The sequence below is a fragment of the Lepidothrix coronata genome, unplaced genomic scaffold, assembly GCF_001604755.1.
Source record: "Lepidothrix coronata isolate B3197 unplaced genomic scaffold, Lepidothrix_coronata-1.0 Scaffold16, whole genome shotgun sequence".
In the NCBI taxonomy this organism is placed as follows: Eukaryota; Metazoa; Chordata; class Aves; order Passeriformes; family Pipridae; genus Lepidothrix; species Lepidothrix coronata.
The window spans coordinates 5,237,439-5,264,577 of NW_016690196.1; the positions used below are offsets into that span (position 1 = coordinate 5,237,439).

The window sequence follows — 27,139 nt, forward strand, 5'->3', positions numbered from 1 at the left end:
GCTTGAATTCTCTTTACTTGAATTCCCAGGCTTACAGAAAGCAGGCAGTATTGTGATTTTAGGTGAGGTTTTCTGCATGCTCCTTTTTTTAGCCACCCTTCCTTCTTCAGTGGACAAAGACTCTGTGTGATGTGATCAGCATAGCTTGTGATGTTAGATTAGCTCAGTCTTCCCTGAGTTTGACTGCTGAGAAGAGTCGATGCATTTCTGTGGGAGAGCTTTGCTGAAAGAATTTTGTTTACTGACCAGCATGTTTCACTTCATGACAGTCCAGTATTTGCTTCCAATACACCTTTCATGGTTTACCAAGTACTGCCACACCATGGACCTGTAGATTCATTAACAAAAAGTTATACTGCTTTATCCTGCTGCCAAACACCTCATTGTGAACTTTATTTAGTAAGTACTATGGACAAATACATTGAATGTGAATGTACTGAATTCTTTTTTTTGCCTCTTTTGATGTACCTTTGTTAGTTGCATCCATAAAAGTCATACTGTTCAGGCCTTGGCTCCTTACCTCAGAGCTTCAACTAGACTAGTTTGCCTGCTGAAGGTTGAGTACTTCTTTTCTATTAATCATATTTATTCTCAGGGCATTATATGGTGTTATTTTACTTTTGCAAATAGTCCAGTTCCACTGAACTAAGTTGAGTACCCTGAAGCTGGTACACTGAGCTCTTAATTCATCCATCACTGGTGATGTACTGCTGCAGCATAAATGTTGAATCATCACACAACCACGCTTTTCCCTAGACTATTGACTTTTTACTGTGCATAAAGAGAGGAAGTTGATATTAAGATTTTTTTTTGTTATTGAGATTTTATGCATGTATTGGATTAAATGTATGAGCACCAGAGTGGTATATCAGAGCTCATTTAACATATGAGTTAGACATAGGTCCACATGAGAATAGAGCACATGTGTTACCTGTTGAGAGAGAATACCGGACTGCTGTTTTAAAACAAAATATAACTTGTATGCCAGGGCAATCTAATGATAATGTTACCCTTTGACTTCCTTCAAAGGGTCAAAGTCTTTGCTGTAAATGAAATTGGAAGTACAGTGGCAGTTTAGATAGACAGTATATAATTACTGGAATTAAAAATTCTCCTAGCCTTCATTAATGTTAATGAACTCATTCATTGGTAAAAGAATAATGCTGAACCTTTGCCACATTTGATTATAACTTTGGGATTGTTTTTTATCTATTTTGCTGTTGAAGTACTTACAAAAAAAAAGGTGCAGTTTTTCACTCCAATGCTGGTGTACTAGTTGATTCACAATTTTGAGAAGAGAGCTGTGCACTGAAATGGTATGAAATAAAATTGTTTATTTATTTCACAGAATCTACAAGTTTTAAATAACTTCAGGATCAAAATAAACAGCAGTAATTTCTACCTGAATTTCAGTTTTCAGGTTCTTGTAACCTTTCATTTTAAGACCCATCTCAAATATCCTTATATTATGAGATTAATGCAATAATATCCATAAGTATGTAGATATAAGAAGTACATAGAAAAAAATTAATAATGGTTATATCTCTTCTGTAGTATTAAATAAACATTAGCAACCTGCATAATTTCTCTAGAATGTAGCTTAGTTTTACAGAATGCTTTGGTGCTTCATATACTAAAAATAAGTATACATTACTAGAGACTTGCTGTAGACTATGGATAGTGAATAAATTTTCTTATCTGCACGTGCTTCCTTCCAGTGCAGCCTCAGCTGTGTTTATCATTTCTTCTGGTTGAGCCAGTATTGACTCAGAGTTGCAAAACCAAAATATACCATCTTCTACCTCATTCATCCATAAATCGGTCTTGCAGTGTGGTTTCTGCAGCTGACTGAAATATCAGTGCCAAATTCATTCTGTTCTAGATCCCTGACCTTATCTTATTCATGTGCTTGTTTCGAAGTGACTTCCAAAGGCTCAGCTGGTTTAGCAGTTATGAAATTCTATACAGTAATAAACGATCACCTATATAAGTGATGTATTTCTTTGCATGTTGTTTTATGGAGGGACTGGATGTAGCTTTGCAGCCTAGGAGAAGAAATTGAGCTGATTTTCAGAAATGCAGCTGTCCCATTGTTCTTCTGTGGCACATGTAATAGTAAGAAGAGTATTCATGAAAATCAGTTTCTTGGTGGTTTGGTTTGGTTTGGTTAGGTTTTTTTGTGGTGTTTATTTACTGTGGTTTTAATCCTAAGCTCTCAAAAGTAACTTTTGTCTTATAAGACATATGTGAGATAAAATCACATATACGAAAACTTCTATGATCTCAGACTATCTGCAGCTTTGGATCTAATTCAAAGACATATGTAGGTTTAATTTAAAATGTGGAAATAATTTCATCAATTTCAAGTAGTAAATTGGACATTCCATGAAGTATGCGTAAAAGTTGCAATTCTGGGCCTCAATCATAAACAGTGCAAAAAGGGAAAATGTCTTCGGGACCTCGTCCAGAAAGGGAGAGTACAGTCTTCTGGACAAAGGTTATTAAACCTGTTTTCCATGAGACACCTTGAATCCTTGTGTGATATGTCTTACATGGAAATAAGCATCAGGATGAAAACATGAGAATTGTATTTGACGTCTGTTAAGCACATTCAAAAAATGGCAATATAGAAAATGTAATTTTAAGTTTTTTTCATTTAGAGAATATGTATTAGTGTGTCATAGTTATTAATATTTCTTAAAAGAAGTACTAAAACTATTCTTTATTTTTTTCACACCACTTTAAAGGATTTTTAATTAGAAAAGCACATTGTCTGTATAGCATGATGATTTCAAATACAGATTTAGTAAAGGCAAGAAAGTCTAACCTTTTTCAGCTTTCCACAAGACTAACAAAAATGCTGCAGAATATAGTCAATAGTTAAAATTTTATTTATAGTATTACAACTTCTGGTATAACAGTGTTCCTGTTTCCACACTTATCATACATTAATGTAAGTTATAAGCCTAAATTATGGTGGTCTAAAAATAAACCCCTTTTTGTCTGTTTTCTGGTCTCAGCTATGAAGAGACATACTGCATAAAACCATAGAAAGCATCATGGGGGCTTGCTTATATTTGTTTATATATTTAATTTATGTCTTTCACTGTTCTGATTATTTTCAGTGTTTGCTTACATTTCTATCTTGCATGTTTTCTGGCAGTAAAAAAGTGCCATTTCTAATCCTGCTATTTGGATTTCATCTGTTGCCAACAAGAAGTTGAATATTGTCTGCCTTCATTTACATAATGTAGCACTCCAACTGGGCTTACAGATACATTTATCAGTCATTGATGCAGCACCCTTAGCCAGACACTTTGCTCTGGAATGTTTTCGATAATCCTTTCAGACAGTGGAGGTTTTTTGCTTTAAATTTAGAAATCATTCTTGCCATCGCAGGTCTTTGCACTGTGTGATGTGCAATTGATATTCAAAAATGTCATCAAAGTGTAGTGTAGATATACACAAAAACAATAACAAATAAATTGAGCACAGTTCCAATGATTCCAAGCAGTGCTAAAATAGATTCTTCTTTTTCCTCCTTTTCCTCTTGCCTTTTTACATCTTCCAGTGTTGTGATGGCAGAGGTCCCCATTTTTCCTGCAAATGCCTTCACCAGTATTCTGGCAGCTAGCTAGAAAAAAGAAAGCAAATGGTAAATCTGGTCTGACAAACATGCAAGCTTCGATCTTTTTAAAAACAATTCTGTAGTTCTTACACAACATTTCTTAATGCTGTGTTTATTCAGTTGCATTCATCTTCTGTTTTCTTTTTGTATGAACATTTCCATGTTAAAAATAGTTGTTCTGCAGATAGAGATTTGATAGGAGTGAAAAATAGCTTGGTGCTTCAAGCCAGTTATTATGCTTTATTATAAAAGAAATTTAAAATTTATCTTCAGTCAACTAATTTGTTTCCTTACAAAACATGAAATTGATAAAAGGAGGTATGTGAGCATTGTGGAATACTCTGAAATGCCTGGGGAGGTTATGTGCATTTTCGGCCATTCTTAAATATTTAACTCCATGGTACAAAACCAGTTGAGAATGTTAATGCCTGCTGTTTTCAAACGTGTAAAATATGCCTCCTTAAAACAGTATTGCAGTTGTTTTTCACCAGTGAGCCTAAGCAGGCAATTGCAGGTAAGATCTTGCCCTTTTTCATGTTTAATAGATCAGCTTTTGGACATGCATGCAACAGTAAACATTTAACAGATAATTTCTATCTCTTCAAATATAAAGGTTTTTGATATATATGCTGATTTTTGCAGTATGCCAAAGAACAGTAGTACTGTTACAGTGGCAAAATTCTATGCAATATAGGAATTCAAGGTGGACATTTCCAGATGCATGTGATTTATTATCTTTTTTTTTTTGTTGCAAAAGTGAGGTTGACAGGTCGTTTCTATTATTTAGCTGCTCTAGTACTCTTAATTTACAGTCAAATATCCTCTAGAAACATATTCCCTGTAAAATTATGTTCGTTGGTGACTGAGATGTTGATCTTATATGTAATCTGCCATGCCGTTTTAGCTTTATTGATCAGAAATTTGATTGGGATGTCTACTAGTTCACATAACTCCAATATACTGAAGATTTACAATCACATTTTATAGTGCAACAGCATTTTTCTCTTCTGGCAAACATCTTTAATCATTAGAGATTAACGTATTTCTGCTGTGAGTCTAATTAATGCCGTCAGCTCAGAGCATATCTTACAGAAAGGTAAAATATAAAAGGTATTTCTTACCCTACATTGCATCAGGAATAAAATGTCATCAGACATGCTTCTTACTTGTCGATTCAGTGGCAAGCCAGGCTTTTATCTTCATGAAGGGGCTGCTCTCCTCACTCAGACAGATCAGATAGGAGCACGAGCAGTTTCTTGATGAAGTTTATCGGTGAGGATAATAATGTTACAGAATCTTCCAAATGACTGGTGTTCTCTTTCAGTAATCCACTAAAGCAAGTGTAGTCGAAAAACAGTAAAGCTCTTTCTCGTAATGATCCTCACTGTTGACTAATTCCCATTAAAATTGTGGCTTTTTTTCCTTCGATGATGCAGAGCAACAAAATGCATGCTATTCTGTTTTGTCTTAAAAAAAATTACAAACAGCTCCTGGTTTTATTCAGTTATACTTAGTTATTTATTAAGACTTCAGAAAAACCCAGCCTTTGATTTACTCTTTGTGGCAGCCGTCTGAAGAGGCTTTCTCACGTTGACATGCTGTAATTCCAAATGCAGCGAACTACGTGCAGTCACACTATGTAATTTTAGTCCAGCCTGAAAAAGGATGAAAAGAAGTCTGCTTTGCTGGCAGTAGTGTGAACGCTGTCACACACCTGCATTCAGAGCCTCTGGAAAGAATTCCAAGGTATTCTTCGGAGCATTGCATAACTCAGCCCGGCAAATCTGAAGAGAGGAATGACGGTGGCTTTAGTTGCATACTGTGGTGAGCTGTGACATTGATTAAACATGCACTTGGCACTTGCTGAATAAAGAAGGAGCTACGAGCCACCCTTGCAGACAGTGAGTTGCATAACAATGTGCGATGGCTGTGCTGTTTCATTGTCAGGCCAGGCACATTTTAATCCTGTACCAACAGAGAAAGTGTGTGGTGTAAAGAGGAGTAGAGTTAACTGTACTTCTGGGTTTTCTGAGGAAGTGCTGCATGACAAATGGTGACATTAAGGCATTCAAGCTGAAACAGTGTTTCTGCCTTTTGTCTTTTTATGCTTTGTTTGACAGGCAATTGTTTCTATAGGTAATACTACTTCTAATGCTTTTTCTCTTTTATTTCACCACCCAAAGAATGCAGGTTAGTATGTAATTAATGAAAAACACACTTAAAGGAAAATATTCCTGTTCTGATTTCACAGAAACCCTCAACACAATTTTTTTCCTAGGTAAATCAGAAAGGCAATTTTTTCCTGTCCAGTTGGAAAGGGGGGAGAACTCTGCAAAGTCTTCTCCTCCCAGTCTTTTCAGATAAACCCCCCCCCAATTTTAATAATCTCTGCAAGCAGCTGTGTTCCAAATCATTTTATTCAGTGGCTTTGGTCTGTGAAGCCTACCAATGCAATGTGTTTTCATTGGTATAGCATAGCTTCTTGATGCAAAGGCAACCATATTTTACATATATCAGAAAATTTATTTTGTCAAAAATACTTGCAACATCAAGCAATTCAGAATTCAAATGCACAAAAATGTACTTTTGTATATGTATATAAAAAGTCAAAGCACAATTAATTACATTGAATTTAAGCAGTAGGAATGTAATTGGAAACCTTGATAGTTTTCCAGAACAGTATATTTTAGAAATTACAAGGCATTGTTTGAGATTCAGTTTTCAATAGTCTTTTAGTGAGAAAGCAGATAGTAGAATCATTATTTTGAATTCTTCCAATTTCAACTGAATTTACATTAAATTTTTTCTCATTATTTTTCTAAAGTGTCTAAGTACATTTGTTAGTTTCTTAGTAAGAAAAAAAACTGCATATATTACATGTGCATTATTTTAATAATAAATACCATGTATGGTATTTATTATTAAAAGTACTGTATGGTACTTCTGCATTATTTGCCCTTTATCCTGAAAGTTACGTTGCCTCAGTGAAATTGTTTGACTCTAGAAGATTTAACTAATTAATTTAAATTCCTCCAGCATAGCTTACTTAAATATATATTCTACTATGTGTATATGGTCTTTCATTTCAAGCTCTTGCTATTTTCTTATTCTAAAAAGGCTGCTGCATCTTCACTTGTTCTTGGAATTTTTTTGTGTCTGTATATCTTGAATATATTTTTGTATTCATTTAGAGCCATTCAGAGATACAAAGATGTGAAAATCTTCATCTGTGTATTCTGACCATTCACATTTCTGAGAGTACCTAGCAATAACTGAATTTTCAACTTACTGTATTAACCCACACACATTAAAACTCAAACCCTTTCTTTTGTGAAAGGGAGAAATGGTGCAACATGCATATTTTATTTAAAGATTAATGATATATTTTCAGCTCCACTGCAAAGAACTAGCTAATTAAGATGTTTCCACAGAGAGCAGAAAAAGATTCACAGGATATTTGTTGGCCTGGTTATTGCTGTGGTTGAGGTCTCATGGTGGTCTTCCGTTTTCATAGTTGTGATGCAAATGGCACTTGAGTGGCTACAGGGAACTCAGGGAAACAAATCTCTCTGGGCTCCCTCTGCACACAGTCAAGGGGAGAGAAGCCTCCTGCACACCGTGATTCAAGTCCAGCATTTGCCACAGTTTGATGGGATTTCTCCCCTCACGTCCTTCCATTGTGTTGACATGTGTGTCTGTGCGGACATGCTGTAAACAGGTTTGGAAAACAGACCCAGCCAAAAATAAATCTCTAGCACAGTACAGTAGGAGGGGTGGGGCAGTAGCTGCTTAAGCTGTTACTGGGGGTAAACAGTTGCTGTTTGAGAATTAAAAAATAAAAGATGTCAGGTTTAACATTCGTTGGTTATAAGAAACTCAAGGAATTCGTCCATGTTGGGTGGAAGCTGGCATTTACAAATAACTTCCTTATAGCTACAGTGCATCTCCATTGTGAGGGGAAAATTTCATGCAAGATTTCTTACGAGTGAAGTGAGTAATAGAGATTGATTTGAAAGGGCTTTGTTTTATCCATAATATTTGATGGCATTTGTAAAGATGGGGAGATATTTTACATTTTTTGTAAAATAACATTAGCGTCTGGGAGGACCTTTTAGAGAAGTAATAAACCCACCTATTTTGGAGTGAACATCGTTACATAGTATTTGGGGTTTGGACAGTAGTATCCAAAATCATCCTAAATTTAATTCTGTTACTTCCATTTAGGAAGAGCTTTCAAGCACTTAGTAAGACTTTGGCAACTCCTTGGTAACTGATTTATGTAGTTTTCCAAGAGTAGAACAAATTTGGTTGATTAGAGGTCACTCTGTTCATTACTGCTGATGTCGCTTCTATTGCCTGGGAATTAACCTTAGGCAATACAAATGTGTGTCATATTTTAAAGATATTCATACTTCGGAGGAGGTTGCCAAGCTATCTTGTAGAAACTCAGTGGTATAAATTCAACAATTTACAGTCTTGATCCTTTGATGATCATTATCCTGCTATACGCTACTGCCACGAGTAATGCAATACACCCATAACACAACAATTACAAAAGGGGCAAATACTCTTAACAAAAGTGTATGTGTTCTTGTTCCTCATGTATTATTATGAATTCATATTATTTTGATTCCCATGTACTCTAAGATTATTCTATATGCTGTATTTTTTCATTAAAATAGGATGTTTTGAATGAGATATAGTTTACCATTATAGAGAGAAAATACTCTGAACAAGATTGCAAGCTAAAGTAGAATGTAAAGGAAAATTGGGAGGTAAAAATAGAGAGAATAATAGAAAGAACTGTCTGGACTTAAAAATCTAGTTAGGTTAAAATGCTGTAATGAAAACCAAAAGATCGTGCGTACATCAGTTGTCCATGAAGACTGTTTCTCCTTGTATTTGTTCTTCATTTTCCCTAAGATGCAGGCAGGTAGTTGAAATGTAGTAGCACACGCTTCCTGTAGGTGATGCATTCTGGTTTTCTTCTCTGACAACCTCCACAAACTTCTCTTTATGAGGTCTAACAGTTTTTCAGTTAAATTGCAGAACAATAGAGCAAAACTGTGTCTCTTGGGAGATGTAATAGTATGCACAAATTAAGATGAACTGGTTCACTTAGCATAAGTGAGAAGTGGATAGCCACACTCCTTTTTTCCTTAGTTTTTTTCTTTTTTTCTCTCTCTCCTGAGAACTTAACACAGCTAATGTTTTCTTTGTGGGAGCTCTTATCCTATTTTTTTATGATACAGATTGATGTGTGATGCCCTTGACTCAGCAGTGATGAGCATAGCCAGATTTCAAAGTATTTTTTTACTCTTCTGTGGAAAAAAGGAAGAACTCAGATCCTTCATCTGTAGCAACACAAGTTATTTTTAGATTTCTTACTATACTCATTCTCAGCTCTTTCATGTGTTACAGATCAGCATTGATTTGATGATTTTGACACTTCAACTGTGTGTCTACATCTTGTGTTTTCCTTCAGATTGAGGAATTTCATTGCCTTTTGACTATTGTCTGGGGATTTTCCTGATTTTGTAACTCTAATTACTGACCCAGAATATCCTTGGAAAAGTTCAAAATTCTCTCATAACTAGCTACAGAAGTTCCTCTAGTAAGTTCCTACCTGTCAGTCTTCACTTACCAGGACTTTTCTTGTTCCAGTTTCTTGTATTTGCTCTAAAATAATTCTATGTTAAGTCAATTAAATGGACATGGAGTAGTACCAGTTCTTCTGCCACACTCCTTTCAACACCAGCTTCTCTTAGCACTGGTCAAGCTTGACCCCTGTTTTATTGTCTGTGATCATGGTCAGAATGCACACCAGTATTTTGTCAAGAAAAGTGATGTTTGATGGTTGAGTAAAAACTTAGGAAGAACAGCCAGTTGACCTTTGAAAGGTGTCATGTGGCATGTCACTTATTTGTTTTGAGAGAACTATTTAAGTCAATGTCTTTATGAACTGAAGCAATTCAGAAGTAGGTGACTGATGAATGGTCCTGAGTTAGAGATGGGAATTTCAGCCCCAGCTGTGTGTGGTGACCTTCTGAATGTGATGGAAGGGAATGATGGAATAAGAGCAAGAGGCTGTTTTTTCTTCTTCAGTCTCTAGTCTCATGTGCGATGCTGGGCAATCTTGATTTTTTCCTTTCTTTATTGGTATCAAAAAGAATCTCTTGTATGGGTATTGTACTTTTATAAAGTGTTTAGTAACTTATAGAATGCTTCAGTTCTGTTTCAGTGCTGTTCTTTGCAGCTCAAGATGGTTTTGGGGAGTATTTCTACACACTGGTTTGAGTGTAGGCTTCATGCTTCTGTAGGAGTATTAGGACTTTCAAGTATTAGTTTTTTGAGCTGTCATGTTCATAGATTTTGGTCTGTCAGAAGAGTCTGTTAAGTGACTGTTGGGTCCTCACTGGACAAGCAAAGAGGAAGCAGAGTAGTGAGAACTGATCATGGTCCAGCAGGGTGGCTCTCAGAGAACTACAGTACTACACCAAGTTCCACTTTCTCCAAAGACCTTTAAGCATCATACCTTTGACAGACAAGAACTCCTTTCTCCGGGGTTTTCAGGTGACTGATCTTGAAAAACAAAGCGAACATAGAGGATACCACCATTCCAGCGCCTTTTACTACATTTCTTTCCTCTGTTTTGTCATCCTTAGTTTTGGAATAAGAGGATGAAAATATTACCTTACAAACTCTCTTATTTTCCATAGCAAAAGAATATGAATACATGCTTACTATATTTTCAAAGCATTTAAAGTAGCAGACTGTTTCCTAGTAGATAGTGCTTGTGGATTAGGATTATAACAGAATTTTTTTAAATGTCAAAACTGATTATCTGTGGTTAATAATAATAAATAATCTGTGGTTAATAATAATAATAATAATTATCTGTGGTTAATAATATAAAAGATTTAGGAAAGCACAAATTATAAATTTGTACTTTCAGCTCCACTGTGTTTCAGAAATTTGTTGTAATTTATAAGGAGTAATTATGTATTGAAACATCATGGCATTGAAATCTTTGAAAATTTAAAACCTAGCTGTTATGAGGAATGAAGCAGCTTAAATTTGGGTTGTAATTAGTTACTAGATTGCATGACAGATAAAGTACTTAGTCTTTTCAAGACTGAGGTTTGCTTCAAAGAGCTAATGGAGGTATTTTTTTCAACAAGTCAGTATTTAGCAAAGATCACTGAGAGACTGGTCCTGCTTCAATCTTTGTCTGTTTCTGTACTGCACATTGTTTTATATGGCTTTTAAACATAAATTCATAAACAGGAGGGCTCTTCGTTGATTTATAGAGCTGCATTTATACAGTGTATTTTGCAGCTGCACGTTCAGAGCATACCTCAGACTAGCTTGCAACCTCTGGCCCCACTCACTTGATCACAGTGAATTAAAGAGCCTGTTAAATTTTCCAGAAGGAAGGGATTTTTGTGGTAAAGATGCTCAAGAAATTATCAGATGAGAAATAGGAGGGGTAAAGTTTAGATTTCACTGGGGCTTCTCACATCTCACGTTGTTCTCCCTTCTGCTTCTCACCCACATAGTCTCTTCCATATTCTGCTACCTAAATGACAGCATATTTCACTCTGGAATCAAGAGTGGGGTGAGGCTTTTGTCTGTCAGTTTTTAATGGGCTTTAAATAAAAGAAATTTTTCCAAATGAAGGTGCTTTACAGGACAATCCTGAAAACATAAGTAAACAAGATTTCTTTCTCATCTGAGACCACTGCATTTCTGGACCTTTGTGGTTACAGCATAAAATGACTGTCTTGAAAGCATGAGCAACAGACTGCTTGTGTATCTGTATCTGCCTGCCAAGGACTTGTAATTTTTTACTATTCCCCTTTGTATCCACTTAGACATAACTCTGCTGGTGCTAACTGGAGAGATACTTTTTTTGACAGACTTTTATGCTTTGCACTCCATTGTGTAATATGTTTTATGTAAAAGGAAACTAAACTATGATGTTTGCTTTCCTGCCTCCCACAGATGAGTTATCTTTTTTAATAAGCTTTCAGGAGAAATGCAGTTAGATGCTGATCCTTGATACAAGGACGCATAGAGGCTAACAAATCATACATGAGATGCAGCTGGTTTTCATTTCATTCCTGAAATTAGTTTCTGTATGTTTTCTTGAGAAATAGAAGGTATGGATGGTTGTCTTCAAAAGTGTTTGGTTTTGGCCCTGAGTGTTCCATAAAATTCTCTCTGCCAATGGATGGTCAGCATCTTGTGATAGCTGTTTAATTTTGAGAAAACAGTACAGGTCACTGACCTGTCTGTTCAAGGCACAAGGTGGTAAAGTTTCTGCTGTGTTTAGTGTGGAGGGAGCTTAGGCTTTCCTGGGCCATTTATCTCATTGCAAAAGCCCACGAGCATTTCATCAAGGAGCTCATTTTTTCCCTTCATTATCTCGAAGCCAGCACTGGTAGCTGTATCCCTGCTCATAGGACAAGACTGGGAGTCTGTAAGTACTGGACTGGTTTCCCCTTTGAGGGTAATTGGTAAAGACGTTTAGCCAGTCCTTTAAAATTGGAGATACCACCTTGCATCTTTCAAAATTTCCAGTGTAAATGTTACTGGTCCTACCATTTTTTTCTTATTTTACTTTAGTCAGACAGGACATCTCAAGTGGTTTCATTTAGACTTGGTAATTACAGTTGGGAATATGAGTACTGGGTGTCTGGAATAGATTTCTGTGCAGCGCCACATGCTACAAACATTCACAGATTTTACTGGAGGCGTTAAGAATTAATTGTAAAAATTATACCTTTTATTACCAACAGTCTTTTTTGAGAAGAGAATGTGACACCATACTAGATGTCCTGCAGTTGCATATTATATAGCAGAAATGTACCATGTGCATCTTTCCTATTTTTGTAATTCTTGTACCTTCTTGGTAAGATACAGTAACCGCGTAGGGGGCACAAATGTTTTGTGATATACAAGAGACTTCTGAATTTTTTCAATTTTTTACAATTTTTTGTCTTCTTCCATGTTAGTGGTTTTGTCAAGTAGTGACAGCCCAATCAGGTAAGCTGGTAAGAAGCTGCTGATCAAAGAAACTAATAATCCCTTCTGTTCACGTGCAGAGCAGTTTGCCAGGGTTCATCCTAGACACTTTTGCTTTGCCTTTACTAAGAACACACTAGAGTGATAGAAGTTCTGTTTTGCATATGCACAGGGGCTTTGCCATCCTGGCCAAGCAAAATAATTAGATATTTAAGGCAGAATGAGATGCTTAAGTAGTCTCCTTTCTGACCCCTGAGGACATGATCTTGTAGGTGTGCTCACACATAGGGAAAGCTCATCAAAAAGCACAGGAACTGCACATCCTTTCATTCCAGTAACGATGTTGGTGTCCTCTGCTAGACAGAACAGAAGACCCAAATCTTGGCCTTTTTCCATCTACTGAAGCACTGGTTTAAAAACACCCCACAACTTCATTATCTAATTTTGAATTTCTGCATTGATTTCTGCAGCATGTGCAATAAAATGGCAGGTTTCCATCTTATTTTCGATTCCCATCTTATTCTAAAATATTAGTGACTGTTTTATGGCCTGGAAGAGGTAACACACTGACTGAGGACTATTTCAAGGTGGCTGCTTGCCCACTCATCTGCCAAAAATAGTGAAATCACTATTCCCTCCTCCAGGGATGAAGGAAGCCAGATTAACTCCTTTAAAAATCCTGATCCATCTTCTTAGAGCAGTGATACCTTTCTTCTCATCTCTGTGGAGTGCTGCACACTTAAAACATTTAACATGAGGTGGTAGGCAAGCTTCTACCTCCTGATTTGTTTTGAATTTATTTTAACTTTTTCAAGAAAGGCTTTGTCTGCAGAATATTTAAATCTTATATTTTTCTCAATGGAAAATATTTTTATTTCCTTGGCTAAGTGGAAATTAATTTGACACTTATAGTTTAGATTTATTTCAGTACATCTACCTCAAATCGTTTTCGTCTTACTAAATGCCATAGTAAAGGGCTGTATTAGTAGTAAAGGTTTCTTTTCATCCCTTGATCAGGCAAACAACTTTTTCTCATGCAGTCTCTGAATGCCTTTCTTTATATGTATCTTTCTTCACATTTTTAATATATTTCTTTTATTTATGCCTTTCTATATATTATTCTGTCTGTATTGCATAATATGGAACATTCCTGGGGCTTTACATTGATTCTTTCTTACCCTTATTTTCTAGATTTCAATGCAAATATGATTTAGTTACAGCTTTATGCTTGAACTGTGTTTCTTCGTATTTTGCTGGTTTTAAAGAACTGATGTTGCATAAATCCAGATATTTTTCAGAGGAGAGGTTCTTAAAAGTTGCAGTGTGGTTGGATCCCATGGCAGTATGTACTTACTCTTCAGTACTTACTCACATCCTTTCTACACTGATGCCTGCTAGGCCATTTTTTCAATCAAACAAAACAAAAGAATGCACAATTTTGCGTTTTTAGATTCCATTAATTATTCTTACCTGATGACGTATTCCCCAACCCCCATATACGATGGCTCTGGAGCCTCCAAGAAGCATCTCTTCATTACCTGACCACTTTTTCAGGGGTTTTTTGGAGCTCTGTTTAATGGCAGAGAGTGATTTCTCTAATGGATTTCATTATCAGGGACTAGAGTGTGGCAATATGTCCAAAACTGGGGATCATATATGGTTTTAATAGTCACTAATGCTTTGAAAGATCAGTATGGTTTTCATGTCTTTAATATTTTTTGAGTTTCTTTTTTCTGTTCTTTCAAAATACAAGATATTTTGTCTGTTTACTCAACTGCATACACTGGCCTAATGAAATAGTGCCTTACACTTTTTCTGGCAAAGGTTTTCTTCTGAATTTGTGAAAAGTGTTGTTTGACTTTACAAAAATTTCCTGAAAATACTTCACCAAAATCAAATATTCTTTAAAAATAGGCAAACCAGAAATGGTTAAGAGCATTTCTACACTACAGATGACTGACCAACTACCTTGAGCAATGCATTTTGCTTCTGTAATTGAGCACGGTTTTCATTTGCTGTTGCAGTTAAACTGTTATTTTTTTTCAAATATTCTACAACACACAAGCCACAATGCCAAGACAGACCAAGGTTGTTAGGCCATTACTTTGTCAGTGATAGTGGACAATAACAGATGCCCATGGGAGAATATAGGGATGGGGTTAAAACGCAGATGCTGCTTTGGTATTGCTAGTATGTTGCCAGGGGTGGTGTCCCCTCATGTATTAGCCTTTGATGGCCTGTTCTTACATCAATTTACCCAATTACTTTTGAACCTGTAACAATATTTACTGCCCTGACACTTAGTGCTAGGCTTTTCCAAAGCTTAATAGTTACGTGTTGTGTAGTGTATGCTCTTTTACAAATGGCAGTGTTTCTTCTGATAGTGTGCCCACTCATTTGAATGTATTGATCAGTCCAATTCTGTTCACTTTTCTTACCACTCATAATTTAAAAACTATGTCTTTATGATATCCTTCATTAGTCACTGAGATTGTAATGCCTTAGTTTGTTTCATTTTGCTCATTCTGTACCTTGCGTCGTTTAGTCTCCTTTCTCTTATCCCTTTTCCAGTTCTGTCGTGTGTTTTTGAGAAAGGGGGAAATGCACATGGTATTGAAGTGGCACGAATGATTGAATGCAGTCTCAATAAGTAATTTCTAATTTATCTTTACCTTTTGTAACATTTGATCTGATTTATTTTTTTTGACTGCTAGTGGGCTCAGTGCTGCTATAAGAAGAGCAAAATTTTAAGGCTGTATCTGAACAATAATAACAATAACTTAGAGCCTTACACTGTATCCATTAAATTCAGAGGCCCACCCTTCTTGCATGGTTTTGCTGCCCTGATATGGGATTTGGAACTCATGACCTGTAAGGAGGCTTAACCCCTTTCTCCTTCTTCATGATGCAAGGGACTAGTCTCTTCTGATGTCATTTTTTCTGATACTTACAATAGTACTGTGAAAATGCTGGTGTTGTTCTTATTAAAAAAAAAAAAATAAGAAAAAGTCAAGCTAATTAAATAATTGCAAGATGACAATATTTAAAAATCTTTTGTTTTATTTTTACCCAAAGGCTTATGTATACTTAAAGAGATCTGATTTTGAACTACTCTGTAGGCAATCTCTTTTTGTATCAAAACAGAGGAGAACACAGGGTGTTAATTAGGCCTATTATAAAAGAGGCTTGCCCTGGGTTGATTCTGAAACAGAAAATCAAGAGGCAGCAGAGCACGACGTATTTGGAACTGACACTATTGCCTGCAGCATGGACTGCATTCACAGATCATATGTTTGCAAAGATGCAGTAAAGGGGCGCTGAGGAACGGCTCCAGTTTTAAAATATTTAGCAAAAGGATGTGTGGCCTATTGGAAAGACAGTGTGTCTCATCCATGCTTGGCAGTGTTTGTGGCCAAAACACTGTGTCTGAAGGTTTAATTAAAGTCCAAAATGAGTGTTTCCTTTTTGTGTTTGTTTTTTTTTTTGAACAGTGTTGTTTGTAGCAGCTGAGAGTCTTTAATATGATAATGAGATCCTCAAGTCCTTAATTTTAGCATGTCTATAGGTTTTAAGTTTGTGAATAACATACTTAGGCATCAAAAAATATGTCCTCAGTAATTACTAAGCGTGTTTTAGAAATGGTGTAAAATTGACAGAACTTTAGGATCTACTTTAAATTTATTTGGAGGTTAAAAAGGTACTGCAGTCTTGTTCTTAATATTGGTCTTAAACTTTTTAATAAGTAGCACAGTAATGAGAATTACTTATTTTACTTTTAGTTTCTTAAGCTGATGATACCGTGTCCTTTAAACTTCATTACTATAAAAGAAAAATATATCTCTTGGAATACAAAGGTATATTCTTAGATTTTTTTTGCAGGGGAGGTTTGGATACACTAAGTAAATATCGAGCATTTGTGTGTGATATGAATAGAACAGTTTTATAATATAGTTACTCTACGTAACTGTCAGTGGTTTTCTTTCACATTGCCTTTAAACAGAGGCCCGATTAGATGGCTACTTCTGGATGAATATTTAACAAAAGACAATCATTCATCTTTCCAGGAAGATAAAAAGTCTCATTGAAATAGATCAAAAACAAAATAAGAAATAAAATTTGAAGGCATCCCTCTTGGTCACTGGAAGCTTTACCCCATGCAAGAAGGAGGCCTTCCTTACATTTCCTGGGTATACATATGGGTTCCTCTAGAATATGGGGGTTTTTTTCCCAGTTATTTCCTTTTAATTGATCATTTAATTGATGACCATCCCTCTCATATTTGCAGTGGCAAATCTCTTCGAGAAAACAAATAAAAGGGACATAATTCGGGAAGAGTTGCCATTGGTGCCTTCTGCTGTGGCTGCACAACCTTCTTTCCTTCAACAAAGGCAGAACATCAGTCGTGTGTTGGTCAGAAGTAAAAAGAAATTGTACATAAGAAAAATAGTCATTCTGTGCGCCTCTAACTGAAATTCACTAAGTCTTTAAATAATGAGAAAGAAAATTAGAAATTACGTACAGGAGATAAATTGAGAGCATATATATATAGATAGACAGCTTTTCTCATAGCACAGAAGCAAGGAGGGTCTGCATCTGGCAGTGCCATATATTTAAAACTGATAAAGGTGTTGATTTATTTTTCCCCTCAGGTGTCTGTTTTGGGTTTTTTTACATCAAGTTTGTAGGTTCCTTTGGGGTAGGAATTCTGTGAGAATCACAGTGGGAAGGTCTTCATATTAGATGCAAGTAAAGCAGAACTTTTCATCGTTTTCTTACAAATTATTCATCTGTATTTGTTTCCTTAAGTTGCTGTAAAGTGTGAAGATTTTTTTATATAATGGATATGCTATATTAATAGTTTACTTTATTTTGGAATAAATGTCCTATTCTTTGCAATACGTTTTAAATATCCTTTGCACCTTTGCAATGGAAATAAGTTTTATAATCTTATTCATAGCCAGTTAAGTTGAGCTGAGGATGTTAAATCAATTGCAAAAAAAATTTACTGCTGTTCAGTACTGTCTATTTAACGGGCCATTAGGCCTGGCTATTCTTTGTTTGATATTGTATAATATTAAAAGAAAGCAAAGTAGTATTAGACTCAGTTGGGCCATTATGTTGTTACAGATATATATGACATTTAAGATGATGCCTTGATCTTGTGAAGACCTGTCCTCATATACCTTTTCATTATATTAAAGTTGTAATTGCATATGGGCAGTCTTAGTTTTTTGTAAGAAATAGATCTATATTAGTGGTGAATAAATAGATGTGTGGAAAACAACTGAAACATTCTCAAATCAAACACAATCTTTGAATGTTAATAGATTGTTTCCCAGGAATAAGTAGGCTTAGGTTAGAAGTTTTAAAAAATGGGATCAGTGCCTTAATATCTCATGACCTTTAGGCATGTGAAAGACTGTAGTTTTCAAAAGGCAGGATGCTCAGCAGTTTGTTTAAGTCAAGACTTCTTAAAATAACTTCAGTCATACTCCTCTTCCCTCCACCCAAATCAGACTGATTGTTACTAGCATATAAGGGAGATTTAGTTTTATGAAATGTCTTATTTTTTTACCTGTTTAGCCTTCAGTGTCTTTCTAAATTGCAAACATTGTGGCAAGAGGCTTAACAGAACTGTAGTGATTCCAGTAAAATTTGACCTTTATTACCCAAAGGAATGGGAGACCTTATCCCCGTAACCATGAGATGTTTTCCAGATGTTTGCCATCTCTACCTATCTTAGTAAATGGCAGTGACCCTGCTGCTATTTCTGCTTTTCTTAAATGCAACAGAATAAATTTAGATCTAAGATACTTTTTTTTTTAATGGGAATTGTGAGTAAATATGTACACTGCCTGTTGTCTCTGAACTTCCTTACTAATTAGCAGGGACAATAAGACATTGTCCTGTTTTTTGGACATGCCCACTCATAATTCTTGCAACTAATAAAACAAAGATGTTAATAAAGATGCTGCTGCTAGAGTTGCCTGTGGTAACACTGGAATTCTAGCCTTCAGGAGCAGTGCTGACATCTTGCTGCCCACCCCGTGGTGATGTTGACCTGCTGTTTGTTCTCTGTCACCTCCTGGCCCTGCTCCCTCACCCTGGGCTGTCACAGCTGCCTGCGGGCCCCTGGCAAGGGGCTGTGGTGCGGGTCTGCTGCAGCTGGCTGCTCACAGTCCAGGTTCAGCAGCAGTTTTTAGCCTTGTGCTCTGCTTCATGCACTACTGGTTGAACTCGTTGACTGCTGGTATAGCCAAAAGGTGAGACCTTCATGTGTATTTAGTGAATAAGTTGAGAAGCACATGGCAGGCTCGCAGGGGAAGCAGCTTTGACCAGGTGGTGCAGAAGCCATGTTTCAGGCACTTTTTCCAAGAAAACACTGTTGTCACCAGGCAGCCCTGTCCTGACAGCCCTGTTCAAGGCAGACGAGGAAGCAGGATAAAACCTGAGTGCAAATCCCTGCTTTGAGTCTAGTAATGAAACAATTCAATCTTTTCTTTTGATATAAGTACGTAGCATATTGTAGTCATTTGAAGAAATGCTCAGGAAACCTAGTGAACATTCAGGGCTCTCGGGGGCAGCAGTTCTATTTGAGAGTTGACAAGGGGAGGCTTCTGAACTGGTCTCTGGTGCTGGGAGTTGGACCTTCCTCAGCACTTCACTGCCTCACAGAATCAGGGAGCACCAACAGCACAAAAATGGACAGATGTGACAGACCCCACAGCTGGTGTGAGCCTAACAGCCAGGACCATCCGGGGGTACTCAGTGTGGGAGCCTGAGAGCACCAAAGTGAGCTCTTTGTAAAAGGTGTTTGTCGTTATCTGGTATAACAGAGGATCCATCTGCCATTTCTACAAAGTCAAGAATTTTAATCTCCCTTTTTCATTTTCTTAGGAATGCTGTGTATTTGCAGTTTGGTATGCTTATGTGCATGCCCATATAAATCAAACTGTTAGTGCCTTCTTACACAACTGAAGTATCCATATAAAAAGATTCTGACATATTAAATGTGTGCTAATGGTATTCAAATTATAACTCTGCTATAAGCAAATGTATTTGCTTCTGTTTTGTGGTGTGTTGGATTTTTTTTCCTACAAAAGAAGCTACCTTATTAATTCAAATAAAGTGTTAGGCTACACCTTCATTACCCACTTCAGCCAGGTAAAAAAAAGTTAGGTGTGTTCCCAAGGAACAGCATACTTTGAAGAATACAATGGATTACTTTTAACACTTGTTCTTCATTGAAGTTTACATTTGCTTGAAATCCATATTGCTGCCATCTTAGTTGGCAGGATACCTGTATATAAGGATGATAGTCCATTGCTTCTATTTGATGGAAGTAGGCTTTTTTTAATGTGCAGGTTTGTATTTTATATTTTAATTTGTGTTTGTAGTATTTTAATTCAATTCTTTTAAAGAACTTCATCACAGGATCTAATTTTTTTTAACAAAGCTGTATCATTTATATTTCTGAAATACTCTCCCTAAATATATACATAATGATATCTAAAGGAAAGACATCTGTCATAAATACCAACTAAATATGCTGCAAACACTAAAAGCAGTAAGGGTGATGATGGAGCCTGTGTGGTACAGCCTGAGGTTCTAGTTGGAACACTGCTGGACTTGCTAAGCCTCTCTCAGTGCAGAAAAGTGCTGTTAGGACAGCTGTAGGGACAGCTGGTCACACCAGGAGGAGGTGGACAGGTTAGCAAAGAGCAAACCTGGGCCAAGGGGGTAATTTACAGGAGTGTCTTGTTGTCCTAGTGGCTTAAACATTGTGTCTTAAAAATTACATAGAGCTTAAAAAAATGCTCAAGTCTTCTTCACCTATTTTAGAAAACAGACCTATATCTGCAGAAAACATACACTGTAGTCAGCTTGGCGTTCTCTTTCAATTGAAAGCAGAGTAGGAGGAAGGAGTAGATGAACTGCCAAATAAAGATAATAAACAGTAATTTGCCAATTTTGAGTTCTTTACAGCAAGTGTTTCTGATATTTATCTAGATATCCAGTCTTGATGAACATTTTGGGGATTCAGATTGGGTATGGAGGGGAATTCTTGCATTTTGGAAAGACAAACACACTTGCATAAGTCATAATTCTTAGTAAGTATAGTAAAGGTCCTGGAGAAAAATAATGTAAGACACATAATGGTATCAAAAAATTGAGTTTAGCAGAATCTGGCATTAAGGTAAAAGAAATTAGTGTTTGTTCCCTAAAAGGTTGTTTAAATTGAAACCAAGTGAGTGCATTTAATTTGTTTCACATGGGAACAATTGCAAAGCAGTACAAGTGCATTGAATCTACTAAAACCAGAAGTCTCTCCTATCTTTCTGGAAAACATTCCCATTTTAAAGTTATGTCTGTTCAGTTCCCTTCATGACAGTAATTTTGAATTTAACTACCCATTTAGCAAAGGAGAGGGCAAGCCAGCATTGAGGGATTCAAAATTATATATTCTGGCCTCATGAAAATTTCATTGTTAAAATAAATAAATAAAAGCTTTCCAGAGTGAAATGCTGTGATTATCTAAGAGGTCATATCTCTCCCTCACTCACTATCCTCATAATAAACAGCTATTAATTAAACTGAGGAGCAACTTGGTCTTTAGCTCTACAGGTGGGAGGGGGTTTATGGCCAGGTTTTATGCTTGCCCTTTCTTTCCCCTCCCCACCTCTTTTTCTTTTTTCTTTTTTGTGTTTTGTTATGGGTTGTTGTTGTTTTTTTTAATCCATACATCATCAGATCTATTTGTGTTTAATTTAAGGCCTTTTTGCATGCTGTGGGGCTTTTTCTGTAGGCAACCATTGTTCACTAGAGATTGAGCATAAGAAGTGGAGACATAATATATATGTATATGTATATATGTAAATATATATATAAAAAATGTAAGCATTAACAGATAATTGAAACTGGTTTTCTTAATGCCAATATTTAAATTCAGTGAAGTTTGGTTTAAATATATGGAATATTTTGACAGAGGATAATTTTAGAGCCATGGTACCAGGCCTGGCAGATTAGTACTTTGTTTCACTAAATTTTCTTCCTCTTCAACAGCACTTCACCCAGTTAAGAGTTTGTGCCATTGTAATATATTCAAGAAATAAATAGCAAGCTATTGATCAAAGAACTCCTGGTAGAGATAAATCCAGCTTTAAACCTGCATAAACCAGCTACTTGAATTTAGCTTGGCTATTTATACTGTCCCATCGTGCTGTATTTAGAGCTGAGGATTTGGTGACAGGAGTTGAAAGTTTGTGATCTGCTTTAGCTTGGAGGATGAGATGCGCTAAATGAAACATTAAAGAGTTCTTCTGTGCTTTGTTCTGTCCTAATGCAAGTTGTCAGGGGCTTTTTGTTGTCTGCAGTTTTTTGCTGGAAAAAGCATAAATTTATTTTATCATAAACTCAGTCATTTGTGAATACTTTAAACTAGAGCAAATTTTTTCTGCAGTTAGGTTAAAAATAGCATGTCCTAGGGACAGAGGAGGCAGCTGTGTTAAAGTATCTGCCTATTGCTACATTTTCAGGATTTCTGTTAATGATACAAAGTCAGTTGAAATGACATCCATTACATATTTGTCCAAACAAGTGGAAAAGAAAAATAAACAATGTGGTGCTAGAGAATCCATTAGGATTGTGTATCTCTGCCTGTCTTTCCTAATCAGAGGAGATGATATCTATAGTCTACCCAAAGTTACTTCTGTAACACATATACATCACTGAAACACATATATCATCATTGAAAAGCAGTAAGACAGTGAGGTTTGCTTAGTATATATTATTACACATCTGTACTGTTTTGTGGTTCATATGTATGCAGATAAAATTTGCATCTCCTTCAGAGCCTTTACATGCCCCGAAGAATGCATAATGGTTTTTAAAACAATACTTTCTCCACAAAAAGGAGCGAAACTAGACTTCTACTAAGTAGATAACTTCATTTAAGGGCCATAAATATTCTTGCAATAATGTAAACAAATTTTCCCAAAGGAGAAGATAACTGTAAATAAAGTGGGTGACATGAAAGTCTTTATTAATGCTTTATTAATGCTATTAGATTCAGCAAATGTTACTCTGCTATGCCATAGTTTACAATCTTTCCTCCATAGATTTTTGCTTATGGTTACTGTCAGCATACAACTGAAGCCAGGACTGTATATTAAGCTAGTAGAAATTAATATAGCATGTGGTAATCCTCTTAGCACTTTTGTCCACTTGTGTCTTTTGTTAACCTTTGTTTTACACGCATCTTATCAATATTTTTCAGGACGGGTCCATTAAAACAAATTATAAGTGGCTAATACAAAATACTGTATTTTACCATTAAATGTTATTCATATTTTAATAATTATTAGTATCTAGATATTCTATTTAAAACATCTGTACTGAGTGGATCTTCAATTTTATTAATTTTTGTAAACTGTTTGTCTCTCTTAGTTTTGGATATGGCCCGACACGTTCCCCTTTACCGAGCTCTGCTAGAATTACTCCGGGCTATTGCATCCTGCACATCGATGGTACCGTTACTGCTTCCTCTGTCAGGAGAAAGCAGTGAAGAGGAGGAAGAACAGTGTGAGTCACAAGCTTCTGTTGGGACTTTGTTGGCTAAAATGAAGACCTGTGTAGATACCTATACCAACCGACTGAGGTAATCACTTTTATTAGCCCTAACCTTCATTTAAACTGTATTGTGTTGTTGTGGTTAAGGAACAGTGCTCCTCAATTTAGTGTTCCCACTGAGACTCTCCAAATCACACTGCCCCTCTCTCACTCCTGCCCTCCCCCTTCCTCTCCTTCTATGGCAGGCTGGAGAGGAGAATTGGAGGCACCAAAGCTAAAGATTATGGGTTGAAATAAGAACAATTTACTGGAAACAGCAATGAGATAAGAAAATTAACAATAACAGCAACAATATTAATAACAAAACTATACAAATGAGAAAGTGATTCACATGCAAAAATGACCTGACTACAGAGCCTGACCTGACTACAGCCGCACCACCCCAACCGCTCCCACCAGCTCACTGATGCCACCCGACCTCTCTCCCTCTGGCTCGGAACTGGCACCACCCCACTTCTCCCTCCACCATGCTTACTCAACTGGAAGGAACTCCTTCTCCCTGGAAGAATCCCTTCCCCCCACCCCTAGCAGTGACGTGAGGTGTTATAGAATAATCTCTGGGTCCTGGCCATGCTTCCTCCTGGCTACTGCAAAAATAATCCCTGTCCTAGCCAGAACCAGGACATGCGTTCTTACATGTTATGAATATGGAAGTGAAAGAAGATTCAGTTCTGTATATGTTTCTGAATGGATGCTGCAGTCCAGAGTGAAAACATACCTTCTGTTTGATCTAGATTTGTATTTATATCCATCTATCTGTCTGTATTACTGTACTATTTACAAGGAATGTTTTTGGTGTGACACATAGAAGCTGGTAGGTTTGCACAGTCTTGTCACTTCATTGGTAACTGCAAATGCTGCAATTCAAATTTTCATTTCTTTATTTTAATCATTTTCTGCGTCCAGCAATTAATTGGCTTCTTGATTCCATTTACTTGCTTCCAATTTAAAGACAGCTTGTTAAGAAATAATAACCTGTCCTTCGCTGCGAAATTTAGTGCTATCCCTAAGCATATGCTGAAACATCATGAAAAGAAGGTAAATATAATGTCAGGAAAAGGTGTGTGTAGAATGTTCTTTCTCCCACTTTAAACTTGGAGTATTTACCAGCCATTACCTGAAAGACTCACTGAGAAGGAATATAATTCATGGAAACTCTTTCTAGTAACTGCTGATGAACTGGACTTTACCCAGAAATTTCTCTAATCCTTGACTGAGATTGCTAGTCTTGCATATCAAGCATGTAATGTACTTGTAATGGTATTTTTTTTTTGCTGATCTGGTCATCCCTTAGCCTCAGATTTAATGGCCATGGATACCTATATCTTCTCATGTCACTTCCCCAGGCTGAATTCTAAAAAGAGAGAATGGCACATGACCACTACTCATAACCTCTTTTTAATTTGGTAAAATAAACATGATATGACTAGTTAGTTCTTCAGTGCCAACTTAAGATCTGAAAACAAAGAAGAATTCTAGAATCACAATCAGTATTATTTTTAGCATCAGATGAATTTGATAAGAATTCCCTTGTTGATTTAGTTACAATGTCTGTACAATTTTCTTATATTACTTTGATATGTCAGCAGAAAACGAAAGCTTGTCTTTCACTGGTTGGTTTAAGCATAATGCTGTTTATCTTTTAAGCAGTTCATAGACAAAGATGAAAACACCGACAGGCTGAACAGCCTGGAATCATTGGGGTAGAAGGTTTGAGTTCTCAGCATTTTAGTTGAAGGCGTGCCAGAAATATAAGCAAGTATTGGCATGAATTTCTTAGATGGACAATCTGCTGTTCCTTTTGAGTCAAATTGCCAGAACAACAACATAATTATGGGTTCTAGTTTCAAAGGCAAAACTTCCTATCATCTGAGCAGCAGACTTGCACATCTACCAAATGTCATCTCCATGTCGGAGCAGCTGTGCCCAGAATTTAAGTGGAGCAGTTTTAGTTTTGGACTCCAGTTAACATTGAATTTCCTTTACTTTCAAAGGCCATAATATTCTGTTAGAAAATTAGGAAGTTTCTGGATGGAGAAGACATTTAGGTATGAGATGATTTCTCGTGACTGTTTGACTGCTAGGGAGTCAAAAGCCATCACTCATTGGAGTGCAGTCAGGCTGACGTTGCCACGAGGGCTGAGTTTGAGCCAGTAGTTTGCTGTGGTGGCTGAGCCCTCTGCTGCAGAGGTGGTGACGTGTAGCAAAGCAGGCTCATCGGAACCACCATCTGCTGGGTGAGCTTTGTGGCAAATGGTTAATTTTGGCAAAATAAGCCGATTGCTTATTTGTGTGATGTGTAGTCTAGCAAGCCAGTGTCTAAAATTGCTAACTGTGCTGCATGGGGATGCTAGATACAACCAGGTAGGCCTGAAGCATTTTTCCTCCTATGGCTTTTCATTGTCTTCACTGCTATTTTGCAGAACTTCGATGTGAAAAGGTGCATTTTGCCAACAAAATGTTTTCTTCATAATTGGGCCCCAAGAATCAAGGCCTAATTTCTTTTAATTGATTTTTCTTTAAAAGACAGAACAACTGTCGGTTCCTTTTGCTGTACTCTCAAGCTCATGTTTGGAGCTGATGGTTGTCTGCAGGGAGCAGTCTTGCAGCCTCTGCTGTTTTGGAATGCTTCAGCTTAGTGCCTGTAAGTAGTGCTTGAAGCCTCCAAGAGGAGTATGTGGAGCCATCTCAGAGGAGGTTACCAGTGTTTACCAGTGGTCATGTGCAAAGGGGGATGGTCCCTTGCTTGTTTTGCCTGATTTCAGGAGATTTGTGTAAGAATCTGTGAATTGCTGGAAGGCACAAATGTGGGGAGACAATGAGGGCTGAATGATACTGTGGTTGCAAACCTATGATAGTTTTATCCAGGAAACTGAGTGTCAATCTGAGACCGAGCAACATTGTGCTGTAAGCACTGTCCCTGTGGTACACAGGGGCTGAATGGTTCATTTGCTTTACTCTGTGAATGCTTTGATAAGGGTGTCATTCTGTATCATCACATTTACCTCTAAGTATCAGGCACGGGTGAGTAAGTATTAGTATTGACTTTGAAAATTAAAGTTGCCTTGGGAGTGTATCATTCATTATTCATTTAGCACAGCATGAAGAGAAGGCTGTCATCTTCTAGTACAAGCTAAATTAATGGCTTAAATTATTAGCATGTACATTACTGTCTCTTCTAGCAAATATGTTAGTGACTGTCATCCCTATAAATATGAGTTGACATTTTCTCTGCTTTTTCTTCAGTGATTGAAAAACTGTATGAGGAAGTTTCTGTGTATAAATTAAATGTTTGGCTCCTCCTCCACACTGAAAATCTGAACATTTAAATAAAGGTTTGTCCTACATTAAAGCTCAGGAGTTTGATAAAACTGTTAGCTATCTGCATACATAAATTTATATGCAGGCTGATAGAGTGCAAGGAAAGAGCTGAAAGATCTTACTGGGTTTATCACTTTAATTTTGGTATTTCATCTCCTCCTTGATACAGTTTTGGGAGAGCTCTATAATTCGCAACAACTCCCTCTCTTGAGCTGGGGCTCTACTTGTGCCTCTGAAGCACTTGTGTATGACACACATTTTTATGTATGACACACAGAGTAGCTTCACACCTCCATCTTCAGGTCTGCAGCTGTTTCACATGGGATTTTAATCTTATAGTGCACCTGTTCTTTATTTTCTTTTAAAATGCATTTATTTAATAATCATTATAAGCCATGTTTTAAGGATATGCTTTTAGAAAGGGGGGTTTGCGGTCTTCTCATGTAAAAGAAATATAAAATTAAGTGTAATAGCTCATGTCTGCAATGAAGTTCAGTTCTGTCTCAGGTGGCAAAGCTGTGTGAACTTTAAAAA

At 36.7% G+C, this 27,139-nt stretch overlaps 1 protein-coding gene and 1 long non-coding RNA gene across 2 annotated transcripts in view; one reads left to right on the top strand and one right to left on the bottom strand.

The window, feature by feature from the left end:
• BIRC6 (baculoviral IAP repeat containing 6) overlaps positions 1-27,139 on the top strand; it is a 171,501-nt gene that overhangs the window by 127,649 nt on the left and 16,713 nt on the right. Inside the window, exon 66 of the mRNA XM_017806694.1 lies at positions 23,102-23,312. Within this exon, the coding sequence (XP_017662183.1) occupies positions 23,102-23,312 (211 nt within the window). The remainder of the gene's footprint in view (positions 1-23,101; positions 23,313-27,139) is intronic.
• Positions 2,871-5,589, bottom strand: LOC108493373. Its single transcript, XR_001873454.1, has 2 exons — positions 4,750-5,589; positions 2,871-3,634 (listed from the first exon to the last, which is right to left on the bottom strand). It is a non-coding gene; the product is annotated as an uncharacterized LOC108493373 (long non-coding RNA).